Source organism: Citrus clementina, unplaced genomic scaffold, assembly GCF_000493195.1.
Source record: "Citrus clementina cultivar Clemenules unplaced genomic scaffold, Citrus_clementina_v1.0 scaffold_7, whole genome shotgun sequence".
Lineage (NCBI taxonomy): Eukaryota > Viridiplantae > Streptophyta > Magnoliopsida > Sapindales > Rutaceae > Citrus > Citrus x clementina.
In genome coordinates this window covers 10,252,677-10,270,961 of record NW_006262075.1, presented here as the reverse complement: position 1 = coordinate 10,270,961, position 18,285 = coordinate 10,252,677, and the positions used below count along the sequence as shown (strand labels likewise).

Genomic DNA, 18,285 nt, shown 5'->3' with positions numbered 1-18,285 from the left:
AAATTTCAATTTCATTTTGAAGATGAATTTCCCCAGTCAATTACCTCCTCCAGAATGTTATGATTTCTCTTGATGTTTTGTTTAGAGGGTACTTTTCCAGTGTAAGGTTCTTACACTTTAATGAAGAGTGGGATGGATTTTCACACCGTTGTGAAAAGATTTCACAGTGTATTGAAACCTTTTACAACATTATCTAACTCTTCTATAATGGTGTGAAAGTCAATCCTACACTTTCAATGAAGTGCGGATCCCTTAATATATCATTTCTACTAATTTACGTGTTATTAACATATACTACAGTGCTCAAGACATTGTGTCACTGTAACTATGGAATGTGCATCCTTATTTTCTTATTTTTCATGTAAATAAGTTTCCTACGTTCAAGATTGCAGTTGCAGGTAATGAGTGAGATTCCTTATTATATAATCGCATAATTTAAAATTAAATTTGCATTATGTTTTTAATTTTTTAAGATATATAACAAATAAAAAAGAATGAATAATAATAAGAAGAAGCACGACCATGGCCTGGTCCAATTACATTCAAAACTATAAGATATGTCCAACCAAATATTATGAGTGGCAGTACACCACACCACATAAAACTTAATATATATATATATATATATATATATATACCAGAAATGCGTCTTCTGACTCTGAGTCTTCCATGTCGGGAGATAGTGACCCTCTTCAGGTCGATGAACTTATTGACTCAGATACCTCTGCATCTAACAATAGTGATTCTGAATCAAATTCTTATTTAAAGAAAATTAATGTTTTGACTAAAGATCAAGAAACCTTTCTTGAGCTTGTAAAGCATATTTCTTATTCAAATCTTCAAAAAAAGTACCTTGATAAGCTTTTAAAAACTCTGGATTTTAATAAAACAGAGACTTCTAAAAATCCAATTGTTAAAAAGAGTTCTTATGATCTTACTGAAATTTTGGACAAAAAGAAAATAAAGAGCACAATCCCCAGTATCCAAAATCTTCAGAAAGAAATTAAAGACATTAAACTTGAGATAAGAGAGTTAAAGAAAAGGCAAAAGAGTGATTCTCAAACTATTCAACTTCTTTTACAAAAGCAATTACAAGATAATTCGGATAATGAATCCAATTCTGATAATGATGATAAAAATGATCAAAACTTAGAAAACATTGAGTCTGTACCCAATGATTTTCTATTTGTTTTAAAACAAATCACTACGAGAAAATATTTAATTAAAATCACCTTAATTTTTTCTAATGATTTTGCAATTGATGCCATTGCCCTTTTTGACACTGGTGCCGATTTGAATTGCATAAGAGAGGACATTGTCCCCAAAAGATTTCATGAGAAAACAAAAGAAAGACTTTCTGCCGCCAACAATTCAAAACTTAAAGTTAATTCTAAAGTTGAAGCTTCAATTCATAACAATGGTTTTGAATTTAGAACTTCTTTTGTTCTTACAAATGACATACACCATGCTGTCATTTTGGGAACCCCTTTTATAAATCTTATTACACCATATACTGTCAATTACGATAGTATATCTTTCAAAGCAAAAAACAAAAAAAATTGTTTTCCCATTTATTGAAAAGCCAAAAATAAGGAATTTGAATATTGTTAAAGCTTGTTCTGTTTATCAAAATCAAATCAACAATCTTCTCAGATCAAGACAAAATGATTTAATATTTTTACAAAAGGATTTAAGTTTAAAAAGAATTGAGAGCCAATTACAAAGTGATTTCATAAAAAGGAAAATTTCCGATTTCAAAACTCTCATTGAAAAAGAAATTTGTGCTGATCTACCTTCTGCTTTTTGGAATAGAAAACAACACTTGGTAGATTTACCTTATGAAAATTCTTTTGATAAAAGACAAATTCCCACTAAAGCCCGTCCAATTCAAATGAACATGGATTTGGAACAACATTGTAAAAATGAGATCAAAGATTTAGAGTCTAAAGGACTCATTGTGAAATCTAGATCCCCATGGTCTTGTGCTGCTTTTTATGTAAACAAAAATTCTGAAATTGAAAGAGGAACACCGAGACTTGTTATTAATTATATACCCCTTAATAAAGCATTAAAATGGATTAGGTACCCAATACCTAATAAAAAGGATTTGCTTCAAAAACTACATTCTGCTTTTATATTTTCAAATTTTGACATGAAGTCAGGTTTTTGGCAAATTCAAATCCATCCTAATGACCGTTACAAAACTGCTTTTACTGTTCCTTTTGGACAGTTTGAGTGGACTGTCATGCCTTTTGGTTTAAAAAACGCACCCTCAGAATTTCAAAAAATCATGAATGATATTTATAACCCTTACTCTGAGTTTTGCATTGTTTATATAGATGATGTTTTGATTTTTTCTCAAACCATCGACCAACATTTCAAACATTTAAAGACTTTTTACTTGGCCACTAGGAAAGCTGGACTAGCTATTTCTAGTTCCAAAGTTTCCTTGTTTCAAACAAGAATCAGGTTCCTAGGTCATCACATTTCCAAAGGAACCATTACTCATATCGAGCGTTCTCCTGTCTTTGCAGACAAATTCCCAGATAAAATCCTAGATAAAACTCAATTACAAAGATTTCTAGGAAGTCTGAATTATGTTCTCGATTTCTGTCCCAATATCAATAGGATGTCCAAACCTTTGCATGATAGATTAAAGAAAAATCTTGTTGCTTGGACTGATGAACATACCAAAGTAGTTAAGCTCATAAAGAGTTCTGTTAAAAGCATTCCATGTTTATATCTTGCAAACCCTGCATTACCTAAAATAGTTGAAACTGATGCATCTAATTTAGGATATGGAGGTATATTGAAACAAAAAGAAAATGATAAAGAACAAATAGTACAATATGTATCTGTACATTGGAATGAATGCCAGAAAAATTATTCTACTATCAAAAAAGAAATTCTTTCAATTGTTTTATGCATTTCTAAATTCCAAAGTGATTTGCTAAATCAAAAATTCTTACTTATAATTGATTGCAAAGCTGCAAAACATATTTTAGAAAAGGATGTTCAAAACATTGCGTCAAAACAGATTTTTGCACTATAGCAAGCTATTTTAAGTATTTTTGATTTTGATATTGAATTCATTAAAGGTGATACAAATTATGTCCCTGATTTTCTAACTAGGGAATTTCTCCAAAGCAGATAAATGCCGCCTAAAAGAAAAGACAAAGGGAAAGGGATCCTCAAAGACCTTGTGCCCAGACACCTTCCAAAGAATCTCAAACCTCTCCTCCTAAAGAAAAATTACTCTCATCTGCCATGCCAATTAAATCATGGATTGACATGATTGAAGATGAAGAACTAAAGTCTAAAGCCTTTACCACTCATGAGCAGGTAAATCAATGGATGAAATCCATTTCTAAATCCCCTGAGCTTATGCTGGCTTTACAAAGTTTTTCCCAAAGCCAAATTTCTCCTAAAGAAGAAATTGAAAAAGAAAAACCAATTTCCAAAGAGATTTCAAAACCCTCTTCTCAAAATGTTGTTCTCTCTGGTGAAAGTTCATCTTCTCAGATTGTTCTTTCCCAACCAACACCTTCAAAGAAAACTTCCGATTGGTATGATAAACCCATTTCCAAAATATTTTAACAATGGAAGATGGTTTTTACCACACTGATTCTTTTCAAGCTATTTCAAAGTTTTTCTCTAAAGGCTGGTTTTTCAAACCATGGGATTTGACAAAACCCCTGTCTTATTATCAAAGCATTTTAGAAGCCACTGAGTCAGTAAAATTCAAGCATTTCTTTCTCAGTGAAACCTATTCAGAGCCGGCTTACTCTACGGCTACTATCCTAAAAGTCTTGAGCCCAAACCAGTGGGGTGATCAACTTCACAAATTTAAATTTTTCCCTCCAAATTTTCAAATGCGTTTACCACACTGTTTGACCTATTCCTATTGGGATTATCAACAAGCCTGGTTTAACACATTCTTCATACAAAACCCAAAGAAATCCCATTCATGGTTATTCTTCTTTAATTCAAAAATAACTGTCCAAAGCCTTCCAAACTTGTTTCAACAATAGTGGAACTTCTTTGGTCCAATACCCCAAATTCTAACTTCAAATGCCACCCATTGTCTAAACCTCTTCAAAGCTCATTATATCCCTTCTGAATCAGAGAAAAGATTTCCTCCTTTTCTTTGTTTCTGCACAAATTTCTTCCTACCATGGGTATGGATGTGGAATTTCAGATTTCATACCCAAGAAACCCAACTTATTATTCAAAGAACCTTCAAAGTAAAATGGTGGTCGAAATTTGACGAACAGACCAAACTAACTGACACCCTCATCAGAAATTGGCTCTGTTCCAAAGGCTTTCTACAACCAACCATAAAAGGTTCCAAAGCCCAACAGACCTTTCTTACCCAAAAATCCAAAGCCTAATCTCTTTTGGCCAGTGCCAAAACTGAAGATGAATATTTCAAAGTTATGGAGCAGCTCCTTACCTCTAGGTCAAAGTTCTCAGTGGCAGACTTCTCTAAAGATGAAGACGAAGAAGAAGAGCCATTCATTTCACTTGGAGATGAAAATGAAGACGACTGTTTTGGAATTTTCTCTCCAATAAAGCATTGTAAATAGTTGTAGCAAGAGTTAAAAAAAAAGAGTAAATATTCATTTTGTATTTTCCAATTGTATGTTCTTTTGAATTTTTTTTGTATGCATCTTCGGGTGGTCCCCTGGACACAAGTGAGAGGGCACATGTCTCTTCACTCGTATTATACTTGTATTTTAAACCTGTATACCTTTGTCCAAAGATTACTGTTTGCTACAGCTCCAGTCCACAGTAGAGAGTTCCAAAGATTACTGTATGCTACAGCTCCGCTACAGTCTACAGTTATTGTTCCAAAGATTACTGTATGCTACAGCTCCACTACAGTCTACAGTTTAAAACTCATTTCTGTATAAAAATCTAAAGGAAGACTTAGACTCCTCAGATTTTTCCAATCCCTCTCTCTCTTTCTATTTTCATTTCTCTCTCTCTCTCTGGGAATCAGGAATCTGAAGGCACCGAGGAAATTTTTCTGTTTACAGAATAGTTCCTGGTCTTCACGATTAATTTCCCATTCTTCTAAAAAGACTTTTCTTCCAAAGAAACATGTAAGATTTGCAATTCCTTTCTTTTAAAGATTGTAATAAATTTAAATTTCTGTAATTTAATTTAAAGCATTTAAATTTCCGCTGTTTACTTTAAAGCATTTAAAAATTTTATGCATGCTTTGCAGACTGGTCTATATTAGATCTGCCATACAACTGCTACGTTTCTCTGAGGCAACGAGACCAGATTTCAATCCTCAGTTGTATTTTTCTCTTCTCCCTCCATTCCTTCAGAGCACCATTTCTGGGATCCAGATCTGGTACTGTGTATGAGCCTTTAGATGTATGTTGTTGCTAGGCTTGCTTAAAGAACCTAATATTTAAAGTTGGTAAAAATATTTGAGTATATCGACGGGAATCCGGCGACGTAAATTCCAGAGGCGATCCTGAATAGGCGCTAGTCTGGTCTGCACTGTCGGTAAACGAGTCACGTACTTCAAATATCTAAAATTTGACTACTAAAATTTGATAAAGCCGTCTCGTTCATAATAATTGTTTAAACAAAATTCTTAATAACTGATTTCCAACGAAAGCACAACCATCCTTTCTGGTATCAGAGCCAAGGGGAGGATAGTGTAATACAGTAAACATATATATATATATATATATATATATATATATATTCTAAAAAGGAAAATAAAATCTAATAATCTTTTTCCTTCTCCTTATATAATTATATCATTGGTACTATTAAAAAAAAGGAAAAATTTTCATTACTCTATAAATAGTATTCGTTGGACATTTTGCATAGAAATTGGATGACATTCCCATAATAATCATAAAAACCATATGTCGGCCTCTAAATTCATTTAACCGACATGCGTAAATGGTATGCGCCGACACATCGATTAGGTGACTTGTCGTTTATGTTTATTAATAAATGTCTAGTTGTTTATTTTTTTTACACATGGCGTAGACGCGTAGTGTTGTTAATTTGATTTTTTTTAACAAATAATAATCATTACAATTGCCATTGAAAAAAATTTAAAAAAATCAGAGTGAATATAAATTTGAATTCAATTTGAATTCCAACTTGTGAGCCACTAATCTATAATGAGTTTAATAATTTATAAAATGACTTATTTACCATCTAATAGACATGTTTTTTTAATTTTAATAGTAATTACAACTATAGCTATTGATTATAACTAAAAATATAATCATAATTATAGTAACAATAACAAGATAATAAAATTTGGTCATATCAATTAATAAACCTTGTATGTTATTGGTTCGATTCATCAGATTTTACCAAGTCCAAGTCCAATCTGTCATATACTAGATTTTATATTTTGAATCCAATCCAATCCAATCCAATCACTTATTAAATCTAAACCAATAAAAATTGAAATTCAGTTTATTCCAATCCGATCCGATTAATTATTACTCTCAAGATCTTCCATGCGGACAAAATTCTTTGACAACGCAACGTTTCATAAACTTAATTTAAAGTTCTTGGTCATCCAACGAGAATATTTTCAATTTCAAATGCCTTCCTTGTTCTTTTACCCTTTAAAAGACAATTTACTTGCTCAATTTTGACTTCATTTATTTATTTTTTTTCATCCTTGAGTGGATGAAAATTATAATTGTACTCATATCGGATTATTTTTACTGAATTTATAACTGAGATTATTTTTACAAAACTCTGATACCCAGTTTTTAAAAAGCTTGTTTTATATAATATAATACAAGAATTTATTTTCTTCTATTATTTAATGGAAGGGGAATTAGGAGACAACGTTAAAACTTTTAAAAGTAACTCAAAAATAAAGGAAGTCGGTGCTCGAGAAGAGGGCTTTGATTAAAGCATTATGTCTTCACATCTTTTGGAAATGTCTTTTAAAACCCTTTTTAAATCACACTTCGGCTCCGTTTGGTACAACTTATTAAATAGAGCTTATAACAGTAGAGCTTATAGCAGTAGAGCTTATACCAATAGAGTTTTTGGACAAAAAATCATTGGGTGTTTGGTTGTCAATAAAAAAAGTACTTTTAAACCATTAAATTGTGTGATATTTTTTATATTATATATTTTTTAGAAAAACTCTCTAACCTCTATTCCCAAAAGCTAGTAGAGGTAAATTAGCTTATTTAAGTTAAAAAAACTCTACTATAAAAATAACCAAACACCATAAAAATTTTTAAAAAGTACTTATGCGATTAAATAAGCACTTATGGCTCTTAAATAAGCCATACCAAACAGGCACTTCTACGTTTAGAGAAAAGAAAAATATGATTTTTTTTTAAAAAAAATTTAAACCACTATGCTTTACATTGTAGTTTTATTCTTCAATGTTCGAAAACAATTTGGAAATGTCCCAAAACCCGTGTTGGGTCCTCTTTATCAGCTGAGCCCAGCCCATCAATCTAACAAGGAAATATGTTCATCAGTAAATGTTTAAGCAAGCCTTCCTTCACATTCATTGTTATCTATTACCTCTCCATAATCACATTGCATTGTCTGTCAGAATATGAAAATTTTATTATGTAACCTTGTGACATTTCTTTGATTTATAACATTCATAGTACCATGATGATTATTATATTATCCATCATGTCAATATGAAAAATAAAAATAATAAAAATAAACAATATTATCGTTTAAACAAATACTATTTGTCAAATACTAGTCCATTCCATCCCCACAATATAAAAATAATAATTAAAATAATTTATGTCTTATCTTCTAACTTGTAAGGTTGATGGTCAATTAATTCTATTATTAACTATTCTAATCTTTTGTGAAAATAAATGCATTAGCTTACATCAAAGCAAATTGAAGTGTGAATTCAAGGGAGTTCAAACTTTTGAATATACACGTTTGTACGATTTTTTAATAATTATATATTTTTTGGATTAATATTTTAATATTTCAAGCACTATCTCTCTAACTTGGGACCAGATTTACTGTGGTCCTATAATCAAGAACACTATGGACTCAGAATTCAAATGGAGAAGATACAAATGTAATTAAAATCTTCAACTTTTAAGAATGATGTTACCTATCTGTATTTTTTTAGTGAATTGAGAACATTGATTGATAAATATATGTGTATGTATCCTATCATGCGTTTGTAAAATAATCGAGTAACATAAGATAGAACGATGACAAATTTTGTTTCATCTCTTTGATGCAAAGTCTTTACGGGGAAAAAAATTGATTAATTTATGTCTTATTCAATTTGAGAAATATAAATGATCAATTGGAAAACGACATGCATAATCATGCACTTCATTACTTTTGGTTGTTAAATAATTTCTCCCAATCAGAATAATTCAGATTATAATATTAATGATTTGAGATTAGTCTCTTGAGTGCATTTCAAATGTTGTTTGTGCAAATCCACCTATCAACCAATGTTTTGCCATGTAGTATGTAGTAACTCTCTCTTATTATTACAAGTGACAAGTATTTATTAGAAGACCAAGATTCTCTCATAATCTTGACTAATTCTACTTGATATAATGCACATGATGATTGGTGGTTATATATATAAGAATATAATATGGTGTTCAAATTTCAATCATATATTGTTATTATAAAGAATTGTAACTTTTTATTAGGATGGATATTGTACAATAGTATCCAAATTTTTTTCCATCAAATCACTTGTAATATCTCCTATGTTTTTCTTGAACGTCAGTATCATTCATTTTATTCGGCATAATTCTAAGAATGGAGAGTGACATTTTAGACCCTCTTAGAACTCTTCTTTTTACAACTATGGCCATTGATAGATTATTATCCCATTTTATCTCTCATATATTCAAATAGTTGCCAAAAAGCACACTGATGAAGAGGTTGGAAGGTGAAGTTATCTTTTAATAGATTTAACTAGTTTTAATTTGTAGATGTCTCATATAATCAATTTGTATGTAAAAATATCACATTTATTCTTCAAAATTGTGTGTGTGAGTTTTTTACTTTTTCATTTTCTTTTTCTTTTTTTTAAATATTTCAACACCATGAATAAAATAATTAACATATTAAAAATCTTTAGAAACTAAAACCAAGTTCTAAGAGCGACAAAAATAACGTTATCTCCTCTAACAAAAATTCAGCCCATTCTAATAATTCGACCCACCATTTTAATTTTAAGGATTTAAACGATTTGATTGTGATCCCATTTCAGAAACCACCAATTTGATTCTCCAAATATATACAATAAATTAGAAACAACCATGCTGGGCCCAACAGAATACAGCTCCAAGAACTTATTATTTTGTCTCCTATTGAGCATTTTACATAGCGGCATAAAGTACAACTATAAGAAAGCTTAATAATGTATATTAATGTTGCCCATACTCATCAAGAATCCAAACCAAAAAATGAAAAATAACAAATAAACGTACAATCGGTGCTGAAGCCATGCTCAAGCTTCCTGTTGTTGATTTCTCCAACAAAGACTTGAAGCCAGGAACCAACTCTTGGATCAAAGCTTGTAATGATGTAAGGCAAGCCCTTGAAGAGTTTGGTTGCTTCATAATTGAGTGCAATCATAATTTAATCTCATCGGAATTTCGCAGTGAAGTTTTCGGTGCCTTGAAAAATCTGTTCGATCTCCCCACTGAAACCAAAATGAAAAACAAATACGAAAGGCCCTTAACTGGGTATGTGGGACAAATTCCCAAGCTTCCTTTGCATGAAAGCATGGGAATTGATAATGCAACATCCCTAGAAGCAGCACAAAGCTTCACCAAAATTATGTGGCCACAAGGAAATGATAGTTTCTGGTACGTTAATATTTGAACTTATGACTAATAATTTCATCTTCTAAGTTTCACATTAGAAGCAAATTTTTGTTTTAATTATTTTTCCTTTTTCTTAGTAAAATTGTGCATTCGTATGCAACGCTAGCAGCAGAATTGGATCGAACGGTGAGCAGAATGATTTTCGAAAGCTATTCGTTGGAGAAGTACCATGATTCTTACATTGAATCGATTACCTATCTTCTTCGAGTGTTGAAAAATAGGGCGCCAATTGGAGGTGAGCCTAATCTTGGTTTCGTTACTCATACCGACAAGAGCTTCACCACTATTCTTCATCAAAATCAAATTAATGGCCTGGAGATTGATACAAGAGATGGCCAAAAGATCAATGTTGAGCTGTCACCTTCTTCTTTTGTTGTCGTTGCTGGCGATGCATTAATGGTGAGTCATGCATTATTATGAAGGGATAATTAAAATTGGTTCCTATTGTTTCACATTTATATCACTTAGGTCTTTATTTATTTTCTATTCGATTACATTTCTAACGTTAAAACCATGAATAAATAAATAAAACAACACAAACGCTTTTTGGCTTCTTTTTTTGTTATATATATTTATATTTTTTTAAAAAGATACAATTGTTTTATAGGTTAAAAAGTCACTTTTATCTTTCAACTATAAAGTTAAAAATGTTGAAATTATAACATTAGAGATTGTAATAGGATAACTAAAAACACTGAGTTAAGTGATAAAAGTTATAAATTTAATAAGGGATCGAGGTGTCATTTTCTCTAATACAAAACAAGTATTCTCTCTTGATCATAGATCACCATATTGATTTTATTTATTTATCTATTGGTTGATTAGGCATGGAGCAATGACAGGATACATTCTCCAAGCCACCGAGTGATCATGAATGGGGCTGTGGATAGATACTCCCTGGCATTATTTTCATTCAGCAGTGGGATCGTGAAAGTTCCCGACGAGCTTGTTGATGACGAACATCCATTAAAGTACAAACCCTTTGAGCATTTTGGACTGTTACGTTACTTTCGTACGGATGAGGGCTACAAATCCAAGTGTCCAATTAAAGCCTATTGTGGCATTTGAAACTCTTTAGTGCTTCTAAGCTCTCCAAACTAGATTTGAAAATAAACACAAGTAATCTTAAATGTGTGTATCGACTGTCTTAGGGTTAATTATCGATTGTGTTAGGGGTTCCTAGATTTGTATTTTAAGCAGCTTCTCTCTGGCCTGGTACCGGTAATCTTGAGTGTCTGTTTAATATAATTGTTATCAATATGTTATTAAGTTATGTGATTAAACGTTTCCAAGAGTTTGACCAAGTGGTTTTCAAGTAGGTTTCTTTAACCAGTTATCTGAGTTTAATATTATGTGAGCTACTATTTGTTACACATTAAATTACACCAAAGACTACTAGCTACTGCTTAGTTAATTCATTGAATTGTTATTAGAACTCTACATTTTGTTAATCATTCCTCTGTTGAAAGGTGAATGTGAGATTTTAGCAAACAAATTAATTAATTAGTTTTAATTTGTAGATTCTCAAACAATTAATTTGCGAGTGAAAATATCATGTTTACCCTTCAACCATGTGTTTTTTTATGTGACTATTTTAGCACCAAGAATTAATGAAATGGGTAATAGACCTAAATGGTAAAAACTATTTTAGCGCCAAGAATGAAATGGGTAAATACCTAAATAGTAAAAACAAGTCCCACGAATGATGAAAGTCTAATTTCCCCTTCCGTTTTTTGTTGAGGCGAACATTCTTTTTGAATTCGACTTTGAATACTTTCTAACATTAAATTATACTTTTATAACGACTATTGGGAGTTTTGGTGGCTTTTCCACTTATATAAAAGTTTTTATTTTTTAAATATTTAATTTTCCGAATATTATCGACCTTTATTCAACTGTTAGAACTTTTATTACAAAACAGATTTGGTTTTACCTTACTTTCATCTTAAATCTCAACCATCATTTGTGGAAAAGCACAACCTATATAATGCACGTAGTTTTTAGTCCTATCCATGGCTCGCCAATATTTTTCACATAGGTGACATTAATTTATATATCGTCCAAATTTTCCCCCCATATTCACTTAACGTGACATTAGTCCCACATAGATTATCAATTACTCAGTTTTTTATTCGTCATTCGATTTTGACTCGGTCCTTTCTAGCTTTTATTTATTTGCATGGCACAACGACGCAGCAAATGAGCTAACTAGTAGAGGACCACACTCCTAATTTATAATATCACAGAACTTTAAATAATTGACATTTTTAAATAAAGTATATTGGCTATCATAATTTCTGCATTATCTGTTTATTTATAAAACTGGTCAATTGTCGCTCACTTTCATGTATAAGAGCGTTACAGACCAATCTCTTTCAATCATTTAGTGGTCCTTAATTTGGCTGTCTCTGTTACAACATCTTTGTCACAATATTGTTTAATAATGCATAATTTCTCCAATCTAGTCATATATATACATGCTATTAGTGATGATATAGTTACAAACTTTTGTACAAATTCATTGGTTGAACGAAAATATAAAATAATAAAAATAAATCATGTGGGCCAAGAGATATTTAATTTAACCAATTTTATCATGCCACATCAGTTTGTATAAAATAAATCTGTGCAAGAGTTTATGTCTATAGTAATACTCACATGCTATAGTTACATTTGCAACTGCCAAAAAATTGCGACCACCCACATATTAATTCTTTTATATTTTAAAAATTTTATCTCTAACTATTACCTTATTTACCACCAAATTAACTGATGTTTTGGTTTGATACCAAAAACCATCCCACCTGGCTATGATATAGGGATTAAAATGTATGAATTTAACTAGATATAGAACTGATCATTTATGCTAATCTTTTAAAGATCTGATGTCACATATCCATTATTTATGATAGTTTAATGTTGAAATTTAATAATATATGCATTTTAGTTTATCCAATAACCACAAATTTACACCCTAATAAAAAAAAGAAGAAGACCAATATTGTGTCCAAATCTAAAATTAATTTGTCATACATAGTCAGTTCTAGATTTAGTACTTGTTTGATTCGCTCTTTTCTTTTTACATGATTATGATTAATAGTTGTTGGATACGTAGTTGTTGGATACATATTTATATGTAATTAAAATTTAACCATACGCTCTTATGAATACATGTGTCGTCAACAAGATCAAAGTCTATGTGGCTATACATTTACCAACTTAACATATATATCTTTCATACCATACCATATCTAACCAATATCGGACTGATGATTTTAAGTGAACCATTGAACATCTATAAGTAACATGCATATGCAACATTATAAACACATCTCCAAAAGGATAAAGAGAAGGAAAAAAAGGGAAAAAAGAAAAAGAAAACATAAAACAAGAACATGGGATCCCAAACAAAGTCCAAGATTCCTGTTATAGATTTGTCGAAACAAGACTTGAAGTCAGGAACAAGCACTTGGCTTTCAACATGCAAAGATGTTCGCCACGCATTTGAAGAATTCGGTTGCTTTGAAGCAATTTATCAAAAAATTTCTCAAGAATTTCGGAGCGAAGTCCTTGCCTCAACAGAAGAATTATTTGATGTCCCAATAGAGATCAAAGTCAAGAACACAAGCACTAAGCCTTACTTTGAATATTATGGACAATATACCATCATTCCGCTCTATGAATCCTTGGCCATTGATTATCCAGATACTCGCAACGCGACTCAAAGCTTCACCAACCTCATGTGGCCTGCAGGAAATGATTGCTTTTGGTATGATTTGCCCCTATTCCTTACTGTGTGCATTTGAGTATTTTTTTTCTTTTTACACCAGTCCCAAAAATATTTTAAGATAGCTAAATTTTCCCCTAAATTTTAAGCTATAATTAAACTTTTAGTCTTATATTTTTAAAACTTACTTAAAAAGCCTATGTCGTTCATTTGTGGTTTACAATTATAGTGAAAGCTCTCTTTCCATGTCGGAGCTAGTAGTGGAATTAGACAAAATGGTAACAAGAATGCTATTTGAAAGCTATGGCGTCGAGGGTTACTACGATTCATACATCGGATCAGTCAATTACCTTCTCCGATACTTCAAATACAGAGCACCAGAGCCGAACGAGACGAAGATGGGCTTGACTCCTCACACAGACAAGACCATGACATCAATAATTCATCAAATAAATCACATAAATGGTTTGCAGGTACAAGCAAAGGATGGGGAGTGGATTGATGTTGAACCCTCCCCTTCATCTTTTATTGTCATGGCAGGTGATGCACTCATGGTGAGTCACTAATTAACTCTTTTTTTTGCAAAATATTTCATAAGATATTTGAAATTTTGTTTTCGTAAAAGAGTGGGAATTTCCCCCATTTTTTTAATTTAACAAAGAATCCCTTCCATTATCACATAAATGGTTTGCTTAAAAAGAAAATCACTCACTTCAGTTCTTAACGACTTTTCTTATTTTTACCACATAGTTCCTTATTATTATGATTTAATTATCCATTATATCCCTGAATTGACGTAGTGACTGAAAAACTACATATATTATACCCTTGTTGTCAGTGTAATGTGTGATTTTGCCGATGGTTTTGTATACTAAAAAATTTATTATTTATCGTTCAACAATAAAATTATAATGGGTAATAAAAAAAAAAGGGACCTAAGTGGTCAATCTGAGAAATATTAATGACCTAAGCATCATTCTTCCTATAAAATTGATTACATGAATTGTTTTAATCACATAATTTTTTTTATTTTCCTTTCAGGCATGGGGTAATGATCGAATACGACCTTGTCGCCATCAAGTGATTATGGACAATGCAAGTGAAACAAGATACTCTCTAGGGTTATTTTCATTCAGCAGTGGAGTCGTGGATATACCAAAAGAGCTTGGAGATGAAACGCAGCCCTTAAAATACAAACCATTTGATCATTTTGGGTTCCTCCATTTTAATCAATCAGAAGAGGGTAAGAAATCGGCTTCTTCCATCAAAGCTTACTGTGGTATTTGAGAAATCTTTTTAGCTGAAGAAGGTTCATTCGATGATTCTGCTGTGGTCACTATTCGTGTGCAAGATAATTGTTCGGTGTAATAAATTATTGATTCCTCGTTAATTAATGTTGTGAAGGCTTATTTCCAATATTTTTCTCATGAATAAAAGAATATATTGCATATATTGTTAAAGAGATTATCAAACATCGATCGAAAATAAATCCTGTGAATATTATAAATTTGAGGCAATTTTTAATCCATAAACTAACTTTTGACTAGAGTTAAGCTCATGAGATTTTATACGATTTTAAACTCATCCACGAGTGCAGTCCACATTAACTTCTTCTGCGTAAATACAAGTGATAGATGGTTAGTAAATACAAATGTAAGAGCAGTTAAATATGAATTAACCATAAACTATCATTGGTACACAAGTGAAATAAAATTTTTAAAAATTTAGGTGAGTTCATATCATAAAATGATCCCAACTTACTAATGGTGCATTTACTAATATGGAATTAGAATGGGCTGAAATCAAAGTGGATAAAAATGAGAATGAGTTAGAATGAGAATAGCGAGTGAGAATTAAAATAAGTTGTTTACTTGAACTATAAAAATCGGAATCGAAATGAATAAAATTATTACAAATTACTAAAGAGTCCTTAATAATAATGACAATAATATTAATTAAAACAATAAAAATAATAAAAAATAATAATAATAGTAATAATAAAAAAGAATAAAATTATTAATAATAAATTTTAATAATGACAATATTAATCAAAATAATAATAACAATAGTTAATAATAATTAAAATAATAAACTTAATTTTTTTAATAATAATAATAATGACAATTATAATAATAAATAACGAATAAATTGATAAAAATTAATAAATTTGAATAAAATAATATGGGTGATGATTAGGGATGGCAATTGTACCCACAAACCCGCCCAAACCCACCCGCCAAAACCCGCCCGCTGCGGGTAATTTTACCCGTTGTTGGCGGGTTTAGTATTATAAACTAAAACTCGCACATGGATGCGGGTGGGTTTGGTATTAATCTTATATCCAGTGGATACCCGCATAGATATCCACCAAACCCACAATATTTTTTCCAAATATTTTTAATTTAATTTAAATCTAAAAATGTATAAAGAAAATAATGTCATTATTCAAATTACCAAATAGCCAAAGGTTCAAAATTGTGTATGTGTGTATGTGGTCCATTTCCCATTCTAAAGTCATAACCTAAAGAAAACTAAAGGCATTTCCCTTCGAATTAGTATTTGAAAATATTAATCTTAATTATTATTATAGGCATTGTGTTATATGGGTGCTTATGGTGGTGAATGAAATGAATATCTTCTTTCGGAGCTTGTTTTAAATGATAATATAAAATGTAATTATTATTTTTAGATACTAGTTTGTGTTTTTTAAATAGATTTGTGTAATTTATACTTAAATTTGGGAATTTGTGTTGGATTGATGTTGAAATTTTAATTTTTCATTTACATTGTTTAAATATAAAATTGAGTATGTTATATGGAATTTGAAGTTATTTTATAAATTTATATATTAAACATTTGTGATTTTAAATACGAAAACCCGCAAAAAATCTGCCAAGTATCATTGCGGGTTTGGTAATTGTTAAAACCCGCTGCGGGTGGGTGGGTTTTTTTAAAAAAATTAAAACCCGCTGCGGGTTGCGGGTGGGTTTGGTAATTTAAATTTTGTGCGGGTTTGGGTTTGGTAATGGCAAACCCGTTACGGGCGGTGCCCATTGCCATCCCTAGTGATGATACAACCACAAACTCTTGTATAAATTTATTTTGTACAAACTAACGTGGCATTAATTCATTGGTTGAGTGAAAATATAAAATAATAAAAACAAATCATGTGGGGCAAGTGATATTTAATTAAACCAATCTTATGATGCCACATCAGTTTGTACAAAATAAATTTGTATAAGATTTTGTGGCTATATCATTACTCAAATAATATTAAAATAAAAATAATGACATTATTATTGTTGTTGTGTTGTTGCTACACTAATAATAAAATAACAACAACAATAATAATAATAAATTTTAATTATTAAAATTTATTTTTATTATTAAGGGGCATTTTGGGAATATTGAAATGTAAATGGGGGTAAATTGGAAGTTTAGGGAATGGGAGACTCATTCCCAACCACCCATGGGAATCAATCTCTCATTCTCCATTCTCTATTCCCAAATTGTGGTGGGCCTCATGATTCTGATTCTAATTCCGACTATCGCCTCTATCTTGCGAAGTAAACGTCGTTAATGATTTCGATTCTGAATTCCAATTCCCTAATCCAAAAAGTAAACGAATCATAAGAGTTAGTGTTAGAGCTATAGCGCGTCTAGAAAAAAAATCACACAAATAATTTTATAATTCAAGCCTACAAAATATTTTTTTAATAATAATATTTGGGATCCCAACATTTGAGTTTTAACTTGAGTCCCAATGCAATATGTCACTCATTTATTGGATGATGGATTTTATATCTAGTAAAATTACTTAACCACATTCCAATAAATGAATGTCATAGCAATTGGGACTCAAATTGGAACTTATATGTTGGATATCTAACATTGCTTTTTTTTTAAATACTACATATTTTATTTTAATTAAAGATAAGGGGAAGGACAAAGCCCAAATTCGCGTTGACGTTCATTTCCTCATCTTGATTGTTCACATTTCATGATTGGACAATACATGTTCCTCTGCATTACAAGCCATTAATATGGAGCAACGAACAAAACCGTTCATGTAGTCATCTTGATTGTTCACATTTTACGATCGGACAATACACGTTCCTCTGCAGTATAAGCCAATTAATCATCCTGATTATGCTGATTATATTCATTCAAACGGGGTTTTGAAGCTAATCGGTGTCGCTATATAAAGGTCTCTAACTTTTCTGTTGTTTACAGTAGCTTCTGCCCAAAACTTGTTTTTCAATTAATCGAAACCCTTTCAATCTGCACTTCACTTGGTCTTGACGCCTCTCAATTTGCGTTGACGGGTATGCAAGTAAACATGACAATAAGATGTTCATAAGGACTTCCTATAGATTATCAATTTTGAGTAATTGATAATTTTACCACTCTCCTGGAGTCTTTTCTCCAATTTTTCAATCGTTATCATCCATGTCATAATAATAGTTGTCATCTGGGTGCCAACTAGTTGAGTTAGTAAAATTATTTATATTAAAATCAAGAGGTTTTCTATTCGAATTCCACTCATTGGATGGAGAAAGAAATTAGGGATGCCGTTGGGCTCAATAAAAAAAATATAATAATATATGATCACATGAAAGTTCAAATAAGTAAAGACCAAATTCTAACTCCAATATTAAGAAGCAGCTTCCCTAAAACCAAGAACCTAGGTTTGAGCCTCAC

At 31.1% G+C, this 18,285-nt stretch overlaps 2 protein-coding genes across 2 annotated transcripts; both read left to right on the top strand.

Annotated features, from left to right (window-relative positions):
• Positions 1-9,459: 9,459 nt before the first annotated feature.
• Positions 9,460-10,925, top strand: LOC18035759 (probable 2-oxoglutarate-dependent dioxygenase AOP1; the record flags this gene model as incomplete). Its single annotated transcript, XM_006427069.2, has 3 exons — positions 9,460-9,839; positions 9,935-10,256; positions 10,683-10,925. Coding segments are annotated over 3 exons (945 nt in total), but the record flags the coding sequence as incomplete, so codon positions are not given.
• Positions 10,926-13,252: 2,327 nt separating this feature from the next.
• LOC18035758 (probable 2-oxoglutarate-dependent dioxygenase AOP1) lies at positions 13,253-14,871 on the top strand. The gene is made up of 3 exons (XM_006427068.1): positions 13,253-13,626; positions 13,814-14,138; positions 14,626-14,871. The coding sequence occupies exons 1-3, from the start codon at positions 13,253-13,255 to the stop codon at positions 14,869-14,871; spliced, it is 945 nt and encodes a 314-aa protein (XP_006427131.1).
• Positions 14,872-18,285: the final 3,414 nt, after the last annotated feature.